At 42.0% G+C, this 18,589-nt stretch overlaps 1 protein-coding gene across 4 annotated transcripts in view; it reads right to left on the bottom strand.

Moving 5' to 3' along the window:
* Positions 1-18,589, bottom strand: part of MYO1B (myosin IB) — a 429,075-nt gene that overhangs the window by 117,429 nt on the left and 293,057 nt on the right. For all 4 annotated transcript variants that reach the window (XM_073633091.1, XM_073633093.1, XM_073633094.1 and 1 more), the window contains exons 12-13: positions 9,325-9,411; positions 6,122-6,187 (exon numbers count right to left, since the gene is read on the bottom strand). In XM_073633091.1, the coding sequence (XP_073489192.1) occupies positions 6,122-6,187; positions 9,325-9,411 (153 nt within the window). The remainder of the gene's footprint in view (positions 1-6,121; positions 6,188-9,324; positions 9,412-18,589) is intronic.

The following is an 18,589-nucleotide window of genomic DNA, read 5'->3' as shown; positions in this document are numbered from 1 at the left end:
TATAATATATACTGTAGTTCTCGAAGCTGGCTTCCTAGCATTAAAGTAGAAATAACTGCCCTGGAAAGCCCACGTTTCTTCAGATTGTGGGTCTCAATAGCCAGGCCATTAAATTTAGCACGTAAAGTAGGATGGAATATCGGCCCCTGTGAGAGCAGGTCTGGCCTTTGTGGAAGGGACCACAGATCCCCCACTGCCATCTTTACGACTTCTGCATACCATGACCTTCTGGGCCATGCTGGTGCTGCCAGAATTACTGGTTTTCTTTCCAGCTTGATCCTGCAAAGAAGTCAAGGCAGCCACTGAATAGGGGGAAATGCATAGATCAGTAAAAGCTGATCCCACAGTATCATCAACGCATCTGTTCTGCATGCGAATGGATCCTTTGTTGTGGACACAAAGTTGACTAACTTTATGTTGCACTGGATGCTAGAAGATCTACATCCGGAGTCCCCCATCCTTGACCAACAGCCCAAAACATGTCGGGGTGAATAGACCATTCCCCTGGGAATCTGTTGGCGGCACATGTAGTGCGCATGCCAATTCTCTATTCCCGGAATGAAGACTGCTGATGGGCACGGAATATTTCTTTCTGCCCAAGTTAGAATACGGTTCACTTCTCTCTGCACTGAGAGATTCTTGGTGCCCCTTTTGGTGATTGATATAGGCCACAGTCGTGGCATTGACGGACTGGATCCTGTCAGGACAATTCCTTAACCTGGAAGTCCAGGCTTTTAGAGCCAGACGCACTGCCCGAATCTCTAGGATGTTGACGGGCAAGGCTCTTTCGGTTCTTGAACACTGTCCTTGGACAGTTGTCTTCTCTGTCATTACCACTTTCCAGATAAGTGGTCTGAAGGATTTACCCTTTAGGACATTGTATAGTGACCACCAATTGAGGCTTAGGGACAGCCGCATTGGCAAGTCCAAAGCTTGGATCGTTTTGTTCCAAGAAAATAGAATACTGTTTTGCAACAGTCTCCAATGGAACTGGGCAAAGGGAACTGCTTCGAATGAAGCCACCATCCTTTCTAACAACCTCATGCAAAGGTGAATGGAGGGACCTCCTTTTGACCTGACCATCCGCACCAACTATTTTATAGAGTGGTGTTTTTTTGTTTTTTTTTCTCTGGGCAAGAAGACCCTTTTTCTGGGCTGTATCTATGATCAGACCCAAATACTGCAGCCCTTTTTTAGCAATTTTAATGGAGACTTTACTAGGCTGAGAATGCAACCCAGACCTTTCCAGGTAACTGGTTGTAATGCGTACACCTTACTCCGAACAGCGATTGGTCTATTCGCAATAGATCGTCTAGGTATGCCAAGACTGTTTAAGCCCTGTGCCCTTGACCTAGCTACAGGTGGGCTAGCACCTTTGTGAACACTCGAGGTGCTGTAGCTAGCCCGAAGAGCAAGGCTATAAACTGAAATGCTGCTGTTCTACTTCGATACGCAGAAACCTTTGGGGAGCGGGAAATATATGGACATGCAGATATGCATCCCTGATGCCGATAGGCGCTAGAAGTTTTCCTCCTTGCAGGATAGAAACTACTGACTTGATCGACTCCATAGAAAGGAGCGGATCTTCAGGAACTGATTTAGATTCTTTTAGATCTAGAATGGATCTGTTGAATTTCTGCGTGGCTCTGTACATGTACGGGAAACGCATGAAAAAGGCAGTGAAGGTTCCAAGGAACCTAAGAAAAAACAGATCAGCTGACTCTACTAGTGGTAGCTTGAAAAAGGCACAAATCATCTCTGTAAGAGGTTTGTACCAGCAATTTATCAGATTGGGAGGCTGAAAAAAAGTTCAACTCTAGTTGTCTCCTCTGCAGAGGAGTACTCGGTTTGCCTTTCTTCCCGATTACCTGAGGGTAATCCTTCATCCTCTACCCACTGTTCCCTTGATAAGGGATCTCAGGTGGGGGAGGGGGGTCTAACACGCTTCTCGTGCTTGGATAGGGGATGCGATTAAAGTCGCTAATTTTCCTTCTAGGCCCTGAAGGGTGGAGGAAAAACGTATCTTCAAACATGTATACAGGGGCTGAATATTTTCTCCTCTTAGGTACAGTTTCCACTATTGTAACCCCAAAGTTGCGTGATTTTACTGTGATCCTTTGCCGCCGAGAATACGTCGGGGCGTGATTTTGATGCGACAGGAAACAATGCCTGTGTATTCTAGAGGTTTATGAACCTCAAGTTGCATCAAAGTGGTACCAAAGTAGTGCAGGGACTACCTTGAAGTCACACAGATCTGAACAGTATTTCTTGGAAATCATGCCCTAGAGTCTGACGGTGGAGGCCATCACCGCTGCCTAGAGGCAGTTGCCCCTGTGCAGGGGAAGGAATCTGTTTAAGTGACTTGTCCAAGGTCACAAGGAGCCAACGTGAGGACGAGGTCCCACGTCTTTCAGGAAGCCTCCCATGGCTACACTGGCCATCAGAGTAGTTAACCTGTGAGGAGTGGCTCCTTCACTAGTGAATGCCGACATGTAGATCTGAACCCATGTCTGTCAGGAAGTCTCCCATGGCTGCACTGGCCGTCAGCGTACTTAACCTGTGAGCTGTTGTGGCTTCACTTTAAAAAGGACATTTATACCTTCTACTGGACAAAAGAGCTTTACTGCTAGAAATCATTTGGGTGTATTTCACCAAACCTTCCCCAATGAAAAGGGAAACTAGTCAGACACCCCTTTTTTGCAAAATGCTTCTGCTGACCAACTCTTTTAACCACAGGGTCCTAAGCATGTGTTTTAGAACAAGCGCAAGGTGCGACGTCTGGTGGATAGGGTCTTTTTTGGCATCTATGGCGAAACGTAGCGCCATTGGTAGGAGGATTTTAACAAAAAAATTCCAACTCCTTATCTGTTGGATGCTTAAGCAATTATGCATCTTGATGCTGGAAATCACAGCGTCTACTGCTGGTACTTTCCAAACTTTGTGAATTTTTCCTCCATGATAGAGAATAAATATAAATAAGCGCTGTAAAAAGTTTTTTTTTTTTTTTTAAAAACCAAAGAAGGGACCCGGACCTTCAGCTTACTCTGTTAGGAGCAGTGTAAAAAGTGGAATGAGCCATCTCTGTAAGAGTTTGTACCATCAATCTGTCAGATTGTGAGGTTGCATAAGGTTCATCAACTGTTGTCTCCTCCACAGAGGCAAATTTTGGCTTGTTTTCCCCCGTGATCACCTGAGGATAACACCTCATCCAGTGCCCACTGTTCCCTTGGAAAAAGGGGGTTTGAGGTGGGGGAGGGGAATCTAGCATGCTTCCTAGCCTCTGGGATGGAGAATGCGATAAAAGCCGCTAAGCTTCCTTGTAAGCCCAACAGGGCAGAGGAGAATGCATCTTCAGTCACATCTGAAGTGTGAGAAGCAGTTGCACCACCAATTGCTTCCAATGACTCACCGTGGCGTGCCATGTCAGGTATCTCCGGAGAGGATGACAGTGTGGAGGCATGACTGGAGTTCCCAGCGCCTGGGGGTGGAATCCTTGGCAGAGGCACTTTAACAAATGATGGTATTTGCTGAACAATAGCTTTAGCAAAAGAAAACAATGTCATCATAAGGAACAACCTTTGATAGTGAGTACCATAATATTTCCTGTGCTGGAAATGCCTGTTTACACACCTTTACATGCCCAGTGCTCCTGTAACTCTTAGTGTGACAGACTTCTGTCTTCAGCATATGAACAGCATCTGTGTTAAGCCTCAGGTGAGAACCTGATTACACATAAGTGTCAGCTGTTACCGCACCTCTCTAGGAGGAGAGGGGAGGGGGAGGGGATAACCCCTTTAGATTCCTCAGAAGAGGAACACCATCTGTTCAATTAAGAACTCCCCTCTGGCTGCAGGGCCCACACCCGCTGCTATAGCCAGACACAGAGCTGCTGAAAAAGGCATCTTACTAGGCAAGTGTAATATTTTTCCCTCTAGAGGAGACATTTTAAGGCATACAGTTATATATATATATATATATATATATAATTTTTTTTTTCTTTCTTTATTTTTTGGAGAAAAGGGCATAGGGCTTTTTACAGTTCCTAGGCTTCTCCCCTTACCTTATCCTCGCTGCAGCATACTGCTGATTTAACAGACAGATCCAACCTTCACCCATCACGGTGGGCAGCGTAGTTAAACCTTCAAAGACTGGGGCCCTTTTTAAAGGGGTTCCGCTCCTTTGGACCATGTATAGCACCCCTCAGGAACAACTTTAGGTAATATGAAAAACCAAAAAGCGTCCTGGTTCCTAGGGTCCAGCTCTCAAAGAGAAGCTTACAGGCAAAACCTCGTTCTTCAATGCGAGGCCCGGGTACCATCCCATGGCCTCAGTGGCGAGGATGGATCCGGTTGTGGAGGTTTTTTAAATCCAGCATGGATCCCTCCCTGGAGCTCCTCAGAGCACATCTTCACTTGTGACCAACACCTTAGACACTGGCGAAAAAACTGAGGACTCCTGGAAGGAGGAGGGGTTATATAGGGGAGTCAACTTCCTGTATTGGTTATATCAGTGTCAACACCTGAAGGTAGGCCCATAACCCACCAAGCAATTACTTGAGGCTCTGTGTCCTATGATGTACGATAAAGAAAAGTTAATTTTTTATGCAATTTTTTTCAACTTTTTATTTTTATTTTTTTACATACTTTCATTAGAGTAGTTCAGTGTCACCATAGTAACACTGTACTACTCTGGGGGGGTGATGAGGGATTTATTTTTTTTTACACTTTGCTGTTACAATGAAAATAATTGTGACAGTAAAGTTTTATAATGTCATGAATGGGTTTAATCATTCATGACAGCTGTGATCTGTGATTGGCTACAGCTAATCACATGGTACAGGGTGCTGTGATTGGCCCAGGTACCATGTGATAGCTGTCGGACAATCACAGCATGGGGATCACATGATTACCGGGATCCGCAATCCACTGTGTCTGATGGCACGGCGCACTCCTAAACCCGAAGTAGGCACTTGAAATATATGTACATGACCGTGCCTGCACGTGCCGTATATGTACTGTGGCGGGTCAGCAAGTGGTTAAGCAAAGGCCCTAGAGAATAAAATGGTGGGCGTTACAATCTTATGTCACACGATATTGGCGCATATGCTAATGCAAATTTTTGGTAAAGATACATTTTAATGAATTTTAGTGTACACAAACACAATATAATACCCAATTTTTGGCAACATATAAAATATGAGGTCATGCAGAGTAAATAGAAACCAAACATGTCACACTTTAAAATTGTTTATGCCCATGGAATAGTGACAAACTACAGTAGATTCAATTATCCACAGGTAATGCTTTAAAAGGCCTTAACAGGTTACCAGTTAAGAGTTACACAGGAGGTTTGGTGCTAGTATTATTGCTCTCACTCAGATGTTCTTGACGATACCTCACATGCGTAATGTGATCGCCGTTTACATATACGTGCGGGACCTAAGTCTCTGTTTTTTTTTACAACTGTACCATTATTATTATTATTTTTTATCAACTTTATTGCCATTACATAGGCTGAACAACCTCCTGGTGATAGCATGGACCGTGACAGGTCCTCTTTTTTTTTTTGTTCCTTCCATTCTTCTCCGTATATGCGACAAGATGGTCCTTGGCTTCCCGATGGGTCGGGAGAGCCCAGGAAAGGCGGCGGCGAGGGGGACTGCTCAGATCACTTTAACATTGTATGAATGAAAAGAAACTGTACTGGGATCATGGTTGTAGCTGCAACCATGATCCCAGTAGAACTACCTCAATACGAGGCCGTATACTGTATATATTTACTGCAGTATTGATGTGGTTAAAGAAGAAGTCCAGGCAAGCACCTACAGTAGATTCAGAATGATAACTACTCCTTCAGAATGATAACTACAGTTACCACCTGCTCCAGACTTATGTTCAGATAAGTCCATTGAGATTTGAAAATGACAGTCACACAGCTAAAAGATCCTTATCTGTGTGCCAAGCCTATTGCTCCTCTAAATTTAATTTCTGCCTCCTAATATCAATTTCTCTTCTCATTTTGTATATTATTTAAAAACTAAGATATTTTGAACAAATATTGGAAATCATCGATACTACAATAAATACAATTTCTAGACAAAAAAAAAAAACGAAACACATACCTCAAATATTTCAAAGCCATAAATGTCCAGTACTCCCATGACCTTCTTTCTGACTTTAATCTGTGCCTACAAAACAAAGAGGAAATGGTGTATATTGAGCACTAATACAATTACAATCCAGCAGTTTATAAAAATCTATATTCAAGCACACAGATGAGCTATTCTGGAAATTCACCCAATCCCCTTCATTGAAGATGCAACCAATGAATAAATTAACCAAATACTTAAAGCAGTAGTAAACCACATCCTTTAAAAAAACTAAAAACCTGCAAGGCAATGGCATAATGTGCTAGTATGTATCGCATACCAAGACATTATGAAATGCTTACCTTAGAACGAAGCCCTCCAGCTGCGTGCTGTCACCACTGACCGGGCTTCCATCACCCAGTCTTCCTTCCGGGTTTGCGTGCTCGGGCTGTCTGATTGGCGATGACGTCACTCCCACACATGCGTATGGAAGTCACAGCCACAGCAGAGCTCTGAAGGGACAGCATGGGTATGGGGTCTCTTCAGAGCGCATGTGCCGGTGACGTCACCAGCTGCATGCAGGGTGAGTATTTCCTAAACAGTGCAAGTTTAGGAAACATTTAGTGTACCTACAGCCATAGGCGTCGCCAGGGGGTGGCTATTGAGGCTGTAGCCCCGAAGTGACAACCCAGTGGCAGGTGACATGGCAAGTGACAATCTGCTAATGGTGGCAGGTGACGTGACAAGTGACAGTATGCAAATGGTGGCAGGTGACGTGGCAAGTGAGAATCCGCATCAGGTGGCAGGTGACATGGCAAGTGACAATCTGCAAATGGTGGCAGATGACATGACAAGTTATAACCTGCAAATGGTGGCAGGTGACGTAACAAGTGACGTGGCAAGTGACAATCTGCAAATGGTGGCAGGTAACATGGCAAGTGACAATCTGCAAATGGTGGCAGGTGATGTGGCAAGTGACAATCCACATCTGGTGGCAGGTGACATGGCAAGGGACAATCCACATCTAGTGGCAGGTGACGGTGGCAAGTTAAAAAGCTGCATCTGGTGACAGGCAATGGTGGCAAGTGACACGCTGCATCTGGTGGCAGGAGATGTGGCAAGTGACACGCCCAGGGCTCCCACTTATTCTGCATTATGGGGAGTTGAACCACTTCATTATATATTTGAATGTAACAATAGAAACAATGCGCTTCGATCACCCTGACACCATATCAACCATGGTGCCATGATGATTGAAACGCCAACACCAGCCTTTGCCCGTGAAAAATTGCTTACCACCGGTGTACCCGCCCCCCTCCGAGCCTGCAAAAATGTTGGTGACCGCTGCTATTGTCTCTAGCCCCAGATCTTTTACAGACCTAGCAACGCCCCTGCCTACAGGTAAGGCTTATCTGTAGGTACAAGTGAAAATAAAGTGTCAAAACTGGGCAAATGGAATTGTTACAGTTCAGCTACTAATACTAAAAATCAATATTCAATTTATTGACTGTAGAGCAGGAGGCACAGATACACGTCTACTGTATGGACTATACTACACTGTACATATTGTAGGAGGGCACTGCCAAATGGGGTTTCCACACTAAACAGTATAAATAGATCTGTTAAAAAAGAAAAAAAAAAAAAAAAAGTATAAATAGCATGGCAGGATATCTTCTTTCGTGATTCTTATCTATTAGCTAACTGCACTGTGGTGAATTTTAGGCCTGATTCACACTTATGCAATGTGAGAAACGCACTTGCTGTGTTTCCCCGCATCGCACTCTAAGCAATCGCACGGTGTCCATGAGATCTGCTGCAGGTGTCAATGTTATCTTAACAACACCCTGAAACAGATCACAAAACATAGTGCGATTGCGAACATCCATGAACACGAGTGGGTGAACACCCATGCAATGCGATTCAGGTGCAGGGGGAAAAAGGGCCTTGCATCATTTTGGTGTGGATGCGATTTCAGCCATACAAAATATATGGCTGAAATTGCACTGCACAGACATAATATGTGATGTGAACAGGAATGTGGTGTGATTCTTGTGCGAATCACACGCGGTGTCTGCATCGCACCAGTGTGAACCCAGGCTTAAGGTTAACTGACCTACAGTATCTCACAAAAGTGAGTACACCCCTCACATTTTTGTAAATATTTTATTATATCTTTTCATGTGACAACAATGAAGAAATGACACTTTGCTACAATGTAAAGTAGTGAGTGTACAGCTTGTATAACAGTGTAAATTTGCTGTTCCCACAAAATAACTCATCACACAGCCATTAAAGTGGGAGTCCGGCGACCAATCTTTTTTTTTTTTTTTTTTTTTTTTTTTTAGGTCATTGAGACACTTTGCTAATCCCAAAATAATACTCACAGTTTGGGTGTAATATTTCCGCCTCTGTCTGTTTTCGTACTGAATAACTTTAAAAATGTGATGCTGGCTGTTTCCATCTTGCTTGTGGGTATGTGAAGCCCACAAGCATTGATTTCCTGGATGCGGTGAATGCTGTTCATTCACAGCTTGTTCACATGCATGATCATTATTCCCGCACTGAATCTTGGGAAGCCTGACACTAAGCTCCCAGGAGACAGTGCGGCGCCAGGGAAAGGCAATAAACACGCCTACTCCCAGGAGGAGAGACAGGAAGTGCCACAATAAAGTACAATATAAAGGTAATTACAGCGATAAAAAAAAATTTCGTGCGGCATTTGAACATCTATGCAATTAACTGAAGGGGGTAAGATTAAGTTAAAAATTTGAGTGGAACCCCGCTTTAATGTCTAAACCACTGGCAACAAACGGGAGTACACTCCTAAGTGAAAAGGTCCAAATTGGGCCCAAAGTGTCAATGTTTTGTCTGGCCACCATTATTTTCCAGCACTGCCTTAACCCTCTTGGGCATGGAGTTCACCAAATTTCACAGGTTGCCACTGGAGTCCTCTTCCACTCCTCCATGATGACATCACAGAGCTGGTGGATGTTAGAGACCTTACGCTCCACCACCTTTCTAGGCAGCTTAACTGGTTATCCTAAAACTTCTTACGTTGAATAACCTTGTTAAACACAGTCAACAAACAAAATCTACAAATCTGTATATGAAAAATATTAAAATGTATATGCCTCACCAATATTACTTTCATGTAAGCATTAGAACTCAAAACGTGAACTCACTAAAATTAAATTATGATGTAACCATTAAAAAAATAAATAAAAAAAATGCCTCACCTTAATACTCTCATTTATTCTGTTGACAAGCCATGAAAATAGTCTGCTATACATGTTTTTAGCCAGTGCATCACGAGCGTAGTAGGCCTGAACGACAAAAAACATAAATCATGAAGGGTTTTACAATACCATTCCATATATCTTTTCTTCATTAAGAGGAGCAAACAAACATTTCCTGTATTGTACAACTATTGTGAGCAGTTAATTATAATACAACAATCCCTAGCAAAAGCTAGCTAGCTATCTTGTTCACTTTGATGTGGCTATAAGTTTAAAGGATCACCAGAAATGCAGGCAGAATTAATTAAAAACAACATGTTAAGTATAACCATGCACATTAGTGTATCCAAAAATGATTTTCATCCAAAAATTAAAAAAAATAAATAATAATTAAAAAAAAATTATTTACTATGGCCCGGGAACCAGAAGTGGCATCAGACGTTGCTCTGGTTCTCCAAGAGCATAGAGACGAGTGGTGGCCATCTTGGCCTCTCTCTTCTCCATACCCAGCTCCCACCAGCATTGCATCGCTTCCAGGCTTCACCGATTGGTCATGTAGGCCCAGGAATGACCAGGAAGCGGCGGGAAGGAGAGGAACCCCTCCTGCCACTTCTAAGAGTGATCCGATGGTGAATCTGCCAGCGCAACCACTTTTATCTCAAAGAGAATCTGCCATAGTAGGAAAAAACAAAAATGGGGTTATGGGAGCTCCTGCCATGACCGCGGTATTTAACGTCAAACTAAATTATGTATTTTTACTATGGGCTGGTTGGCAAGTGGTTAATACCGTATATACAAGGGGGAAGGATCATAATAGATTTTTTTAATAGTGTTCAACTTTAACACTAAATACAGTGATTATATACTATATATAAAATGTTTTATTTTGGTGCAGGTAGCTTTCATATGGCAATCTAAATAAAAGCACGCTAATATTGGGAGAAGTTTTAAAAATAAAATACTTCAGCCGTTTTAATTTTTCAACCTATGGGATCTAATGGCTTGTACAGTTATCTATTAAATTTGTTGTCAGGTCCATGAAAATCTTTTTTAATCTGCTCTATTAAAGATAAACAAAGGTGTCCCTGTGTCTCAACTGGCTTCCCCAGTCATTAGTTTAATATACACTGCTCAAAAAAATTTAAGGAACACTATTTAATCAGAGTATAGCATCAAGTCAATTAAACTCCTGGGATAGGGTTGAAGATTGTCCTTAAAGTGGATGTAAACCCGAATTTTTTTTTTTTTTCATAATGTAGAGTATAAGATTTCCTATCATTTTGAGCCCAGTCTTGCCACAAAGAGTTAATCCATCTCTGAGCAATCCTCTTATTGTTCAGTGAGATAAATCTTTACAAACAGAGAAAAACTGTCAAATCCTCCCTTATTATTTTTTAATTCCCTCCCCCACTCCTCTCTTCAGCAGCCCTGCAAGGATTGGCTGCTCCACCCCTCAGCATGATTTGGCATGCTGAAGTCATGTGGTTACTTTCCTGTCTTTTCACTGGATGTTAGAGATCATAGCAGAAGTTCGGTGTAAGAAATATACACAGGAGAAAATGCATATTGACAAGGGGAGTGTAGAGGTGGGCGGGGAGTCTACTGACATCACGACTCCACCCACCGAGCTCCAGACAACAGACCCACCCACAGAATATGCAGTTTTTCGGGTCTCATAACAGACAGAGGGGAGACATTTGACAGGTAAAGATACATGCAGGAGGCATGTATATCCTTATAGATAACCCCTATGGCAGTAGTTTAGAAAGGATGACATTGGGCTTACATCCACTTTAACCCTTCAGCAGGACCTGTATCTGCTCCTTTGTGCAAGGAGGAACAAGATAAGCACTGCCAGAGCCCGATGTCCTCTAGTGGGCCCTGTTGTGCTCACTGCCCGACACTGTGGAGCTTGATTGGCATTTGCCACTGAACACCAGAATTGGCAGGTCTGCCACTGGCGCCCTGTGCTTTTTACAGATAAGAGCAGGTTCACCCTGAGCACATGTGACAGATGTGAAAGGTTATGCTGCCTGTAACATCGTTCAGCATGACCGGTTTGGTGGTGGGTCAGTGATGGTCTGGGGAGGTACATCCATGGCGGGATGCACAGAACTCTACAGGCTTGAAAATGGCACCCTGACAGCCATTAGGTATCGGGATGAAGTCCTTGGACCCATTGTCAAACCCTGGTGCAGCGGGTCTTGGGTTCCTCCTGGTGAACAACAATGCCTGGCCTCATGTGGCAAGAGTATGCAGCAATTCCTGGAGGATGAAGGAATAGATATTGAATGGTCCCCATGCTCGCCTGACCTAAATCCAACAGAACATCTCTGGGACATTATGTTTCAGTTAATCCATCTCCACCAGATTGCATTTCAGTCTGTTCAGGAGCTCTGTGATGCCCTGGTCCAGATCTGGGAGGAAATACCCTGGGACACCATCCATAATCTCATTAGGAGCATGCCCGACGTTGTCAGCCATGCATACAAGCACGTGGGGGTCATACAAACTACTAAGTACCAGTTGAGTTGAGGCGCTGCAATGAAATTTCAGCAAAACGGCTAGGCATTTTATTAGGAGTGGGATTATTGGTGAAGATATCTCCCCACTAAAGTCATTGGGGATCTAGAAAGTCAGCACATTCTTCAGATTGCCAGAAAACAAACAAAACTGAAACATTTTTGGGTGGAGTTGGCCACTGCCATAATACTGAGTGTACACCCCCCCCCCCCTTCATCACTTCCACACTACACACTCTCCATGTCACTACAGAGAAAATTGGGTTTGGCATAGACCTTGATACCAATGGTGCATCCTATAAGATAAAATAAAACAGAATACAGAAATACAAATATTTGTATGTCGTTAACAGAAAAGATCTAGACCACATGATTACTTTAACTGCAATACACAGAATAATACATAAGGAGCAGGCTGAAATGATGACATAGCTTACAGTCCCATATGTAGGTAATACATTAAAATGGTTTCCACAAAATGTTTACTTTTCTAGACCAGTGTGTCCAAATTTGGAACAGTGATATAATACACATGGGGGGTTATTTACGAAGAAAGTTTGGAAGTGCAATCGCTGTAAATCTGAGGGGTAGACATGAAATGAGGGGAAGCTCTGCTGATTTTATCATCCAATCATGTGCAAGCTAAAATGCTGTTTTTTTATTTTCCTTGCATGTCCCCCCGCGGATTTACAGCGACTGTACTTCCAAGTGCACTTGTAGTGCAAAGTGGATTTGCCTTTCGTAAATAACCCCCATGGTATTAAAAGCAGAGCTATGATTTTGTATTATCCCATTTACTAGCTGCTAATGTGTGTTAGCTTTATATTACATTGACAGCTGACATTTTTGAATCTATATTTTTAAAGCTATCCCTATTACATTTTGGAAAGTCACCAATGTTCTGATCTCTTTGGGAGGTCAACGTTCTTAGGAAGTGAGGTGAGAGGGTGGAGAAGCCTAAACAAATGAATCCCATGCTACTCAGTATACACAAACAAATCCTATCCTAGTATATAGAGACAGTGATGTCACTTCCTACTCCCCAGGGCATTTACACATTCTCTCAATAATGTTCTAATTGGATTTTTGTTCTATGAGTGATATTACGGGCTGCTTTCTGGCACAAAGTAATTTTGCCTTGGTTCTTGTAGTAATGAAGTGAAATGTGAGGAGGGGGGTCAGATGCGGCCCTTTGCCTGCCTTTATCCAGCCCTTGGAAAGCCCTTCCTCCAATTAATAAGATGCGCTATTCCTCCCACTGACCTCAACCATGAGGCACCATTTCTCCCACTAGCACACACACAATGGCATTATTCCTTCCACTGACACCAACAATGGGCACAATTCCTCCCACTGACATAAATGATTGGGAACTATTCCCCCACTGACACAAACATGGAGTACAATTCCACCTCCTGACAATAGGTGCAAGCATTTTACTCCAGATGACCACCAAGCCTGGAACACTGTTCACTCCTACTGACGGTGGGGCATTTTCTACTACCACTGGCCACAGTATGCCCCCCCTCCTAAAGTCTGAAGGACAGTAAACAAGCTCCTTTGTTTAGATAGTTTAGAGACCCTGGTCTTCATTATTTAATGTAGACAACTAAATGATCAACAGTGTTTCAGCTTTTAATCAGAGGAAGTTTTGATAATAGGGGGAATTACATTGAGTTGGGGGTTAATTGTATTTTTTTAAAGTCCATTCATTTTTAAAATGATTTAAACTAATTTTTAGATTCTGGGCTGAAGCCCTCCATGATGAGGCACTGCAAAGAGACACTGCTCTGACTTAATACGTTTTGTATATAAATTTCAGCTTTTACCCACTGAGCGGTTTAACTGGCTAGCTTTTCTTAGCAGGAAATATGGAAACTAGAGACATGTAAAAAAGGACTCTAAATCTTAACCTGTGCATTTAAAAATAGGAGTACACAATATTTAAATGCAATATTTCATTAAATTCTTAAGTTGAATTTAAAAGGAAGTTGAAACAAGTAAATTTTTTAGTGTAACTCCAGCCAAAAAATAATAATTTTTACATTTTTTGGATAGCATAGGGAGGGGTTAACACTCCTGTAACATTTGTTTTGCTGGCTGTGCCCCTGTTCCGAAGATTTCACCTTGCTGTCTGTCCCTGTAACAGTTGGATTTTTTCCTTCGTCCTGTCTCCCCCCCCACTCCCGACACTATAATCTTCAGGTGTGGTAGGGGTCATCACACTAATTCGATTCTCCCTTACATTAAGAGTTGGGAGATCACTTGCTGGTGCCGTCCTTTTCCTTTCTCCTCGAGGTGGCATAGAGTGTGGCTTCCTACAAACCTCTTTGGGCTGATTTCCCTCTTCCAGGGAAGGCGAGATGGCCATGGGGTCTTCCGGATCATCCAACTGATTTTGGATCACTGGTTATGAGGCCATTCATCCCAGTATTCAGTGGTAAATATAGCTTTGTTATATACATGTAATGTAATGCATGATAAAAAAATGCGTTCTGTTGAAAGTTTAAATAATTAAATGCGTCCGTTTTAGCGCAAACTATCCCCAGAAGAAGACCGTAACTGAACAGGTCGAAATGCGTCAGTGTTTTTTTGACATGACAATAACTGTAATGTAATGCTATGTATCTATATGTTTGGTATATGTAATTTGCCTCAGGAACCAAAGCTCATTTTTTAATGTGCAACATGTGATTTAAATTGATTCTCTTAATAAAAACTTTACATATTGATTGACTACGACATTTTGCTGCTAAAAAAAAACCCATGGGGGAATATTCCCATTTAAAAGATACCAGTATTTGTACATTTGTAAAGAGAGACAATGTAACTATTGTGCAATGAACATCTCTCTCTACTGGCTAATCTACACGTTTCTATATTTAATACAAACACATGCAAGCCTGTTAGATCATATAAAAAAAAAATTAAAGAAAAAACTCAAACATGTAAAACGTGCACTTACTAAAAATACACTATATTTCTATTAAAGTCCATTAGATGTACACATCTACACAAATCATTTAAAATTAAACAAAGTACATGGCAATACAAATATTGATTTTATATTTTGGAAAAAGAATATTGTTCACTAATGAAATCCTATTAGTTTAGTGGGTAGATTGGGAAATGGTTCAGCCTTAAAACTGCTCCCATGTAAGTTTCTAACACAGTTTAACACTGTCATAAGGAGTTCTGCCCCACTCAACATTTTTACTAATGGGCCTTTTTATGAACCCGTGTTTGTAGTGTGTTTCTGATTTACAGATCTAGCCACTAATTTTGATGTAGTCATAAGGCTGTGTTGTACAAAAAAAAATATTCAAAAATTTGTTTTGCAAGCACAGTGAAATGAACGATAAGGAAAATGCCAATACTAATTACACCCTAAAAAGGTGAGTCCAAGACAAAGCTTTCTCCACTCTATGTTTCCTTAGGCTATGACAGGTGTATAGATATACAGATCCTTCACCACACCTCGTGATACCTCTCCCCTCAAAATTTGCACTCACCGGATCTATCAGATATATACGCCTTTTAGCCGTGTCTTTCACCTTATCAAGTCACTCAAGATTGGGATCTTCAACCAGTCTCAGTATCTGTTTCTGCTCTGAAGAAGTCCTTTCCCAATCAGAGCAGAAACACATACGGAGACTGGTTGAAGATCCGGATCTTGAGTGACTTGATGAGGTGAAAGACACGACTAAAAGGCGTAAATAACTGATAGATCCGGTGAGTGCAAATTTTTAGGGGAGCTGTATCACGAGGTGTGGTGAAGGATCTTTATATCTATACAACTGTCCTATAGATACACCTATCTATACACCTTACATACTGAAGAGCACTGCTTTTGCATTCTTTGATTTTAATACATTTTTTGATTGTTTAAAGCATATGAGACTTATTGTTTTTTTATGTTATAGTAGTACCTCACATGTTCATACAGTATATGTCAATTTAATTTCATTTCCACAAGAGCTGGATTAGTGATTCATTTTGCTTTTAGGTCATTTTAAAATACCAATACTGCTGTCATTTGCCACCAAAAAAAAAAAAAAAAAATAATGTCAACAATGTTACAATTTCCAAATTATATAAATATAAAGTATCTCACAAAAGTGAGTACACCCCTCACATTTTTGTAAATATTTTCATGTGACAACACTGAAGAAATGACACTTTGCTACAATGTAAAGTAGTGAGTGTACAGCTTGTATACCAGTGTAAATTTGCTGTCCCCTCAAAATAACTCAATTCACAGCCATTAATGTCTAAACGCTGGCAACAAAAGTGAGTACACCCCTAAGTGAAAATGTCCAAATTGGGCCCAAAGTGTCAATATTTTGCGCGGCCACTAATATTTTCCAGCACTGCCTTAACCCTCTTGGGCATGGAGTTCACCAGCGCGTCACAGGTTACCACTGGAGTCCTCTTCCACTTCTCCATGGTGACATCAGCTGGTAGATGTTAGAGCGCTCCTCCACCTTCCATCTGAGGATGCCCCACAGAGGCTCAATAGGGTTTAGGTCTGGAGAAATGCTTGGCCAGTCCATCACCTTTACCCTCAGCTTCTTTAGCAAGGCAGTGGTCATCTTGGAGGTGTGTTTGGGGTCGTAATCATGTTGGAATACTGCCCTGTGGCGCAGTCTCTGGAGGGAGGGGATCATGCTCTGCTTCAATATGTCACAGTACATGTTGGCATTCATGGTTCCCTCAATGAATTGTAGCTCCCCAGTGGCAGCAGCACTCATGCAGCCCCAGACCATGACACACCCACCACCATGCTTGACTGTAGGCAAGATACACTTGTCTTTGTACTCCTCACCTGGTTGCCGCCACACACGCTTGACAACATCTGAACCAAATAACTTTATCTTGGTCTCATCAGAACACAGGACAGGGTTTCAGTAATACATGTCCCTTAGTCTGCTTGTCTTTAGCAAACTGTTTGCGGGGTTTCTTGGGCATCATCTTTAGAAGAGGTTTCCTTCTGGGATGACAGTCATGCAGACCAGTTTTGATGCAGCGTGAGGCGTCTGGTCTGAGCACTGACAGGCTGACCCCTCACCCCTTCAACCTCTACAGCAATGCTGGCAGCACTCATACGTCTATTTCCCAAAGACAACCTCTGGATATGGCGCTGAGCCACATGCACTCAACTTCTTTGGTCGACCATAGCAAGGCCTGTTCTGAGTGGAACCTGTCCTGTTAAACTGCTGTATGGTCTTGGCCACCGTGCTGCAGCTCAGTTTCAGGGTCTTGGCAATCTTCTTATAGCCTAGGCCATCTTTATGTAGAGCAACAATTCTTTTTTTCAGATCCTCAGAGAGTTCTTTGCTATGAGGTGCCATGTTAAACTTCCAGTGACCAGTATGAGAGAGTGAGAGCGATAACACCAAATTTAACACACCTGCTTCCCCATTCACACCTGAGACCTTGTAACACTAACAAATCACTTGACACTGGAGAGGGAAAATGGCTAATTGGGCCCAATTCAGATATTTTCACTTAGGGGTGTACTCACTTTTGTTGCCAGTGGTTTAGACATTAATGGCTGCGTTTGGAGTTAGTTTGAGGGGACAGCGAATTTACACTGTTATACAAGCTGTACAATCACTACTTTACATTGTAACAAAGTGTCATTTCTTCAGTGTTCTCACATTTTTGTAAATATTTTACTATATCTTTTCATGTGACGAGTGTACTCACTTTTGTGAGATACTGTATCTTCATATAAACAATGTCATCAGCCTGCACCTCATCTCACAGCTTTTGGTTTAAGTAATGCCGTTCCACTGAATTCATTTTCAGCATAAGCTTACCTAGCCCCCTGCTGTCAAAGTTTTCCTTATATTTCCCACCACTCTCTTACAAAAATAAAACTAAACATTCTCTTAAAAAGTGTTCTCAATGATTTTGCTGGTGCTATCTCAACACTTCTTCAAAGGTAGAATCATTGTTGCTTTTATCACCCCCTTGCATGCATTAAGTTCTTAGAAAAAGGATTTGGGGAAAGAAAAAAAAACAAAAAAAAAACAGATAATCTCCTTAGCAAAATACGTTTGTCCTATGGTGCAACAAGAATGAAAAAAGGGAAATGGGAGGAGGGGCTTCAATGGAGGCCCCTCTGCTAGTGGACAAAGATTGTCCGGTACCTCATCCTGGAAATAGACTACACAAACAACCCTACCACACTAAATTTAAGGACTTTGACGGTACCAATAGAATAAAATGTCAAGCAAGTTTCATCATACAAAGCTTAAAATATATAGATATGGCATACAAGTATATAAAAGTGCACCACAAATAATTAAAGCAGAAAGTTATGATGCTCTCAGTGTTTTCCTCATCCACCCCACTGTAGTTAGGGGTTGAGTAGTTCACTGTAGCTTCAACACAGGTGCGTTTTACGGAACATAGTCCGCTTCTTCAGGAAAAAATATTGCAGCCGAGCTCTAAAAATAAAGAGTATATACATCAATTTCAACCTTAGTTTAATCCATGTGTATGTTGGCTCAATAGAGTATTACCGCATACCTCAGAGTTCATAAACAGAAATACAAGAAACTAAGGTTGAAATTGATGTATATACTATATTTTTAGAGCTCATCTGCAATATTTCTTCCTGAAGAAGCGGACTATGTTCCGTGAAACGCACCTGTGTCGAAGCTGCAGCGAGCTACTCATCCCCTAACTGGAGTGGGGTTGATGAGGAAAACACTGAGAACATTCTGAGTTTTAAA

This window comes from Aquarana catesbeiana, linkage group LG06 (assembly GCF_042186555.1).
Source record: "Aquarana catesbeiana isolate 2022-GZ linkage group LG06, ASM4218655v1, whole genome shotgun sequence".
Taxonomy (NCBI): Eukaryota; Metazoa; Chordata; class Amphibia; order Anura; family Ranidae; genus Aquarana; species Aquarana catesbeiana.
This window is presented reverse-complemented; position numbering and strand designations above follow the sequence as displayed.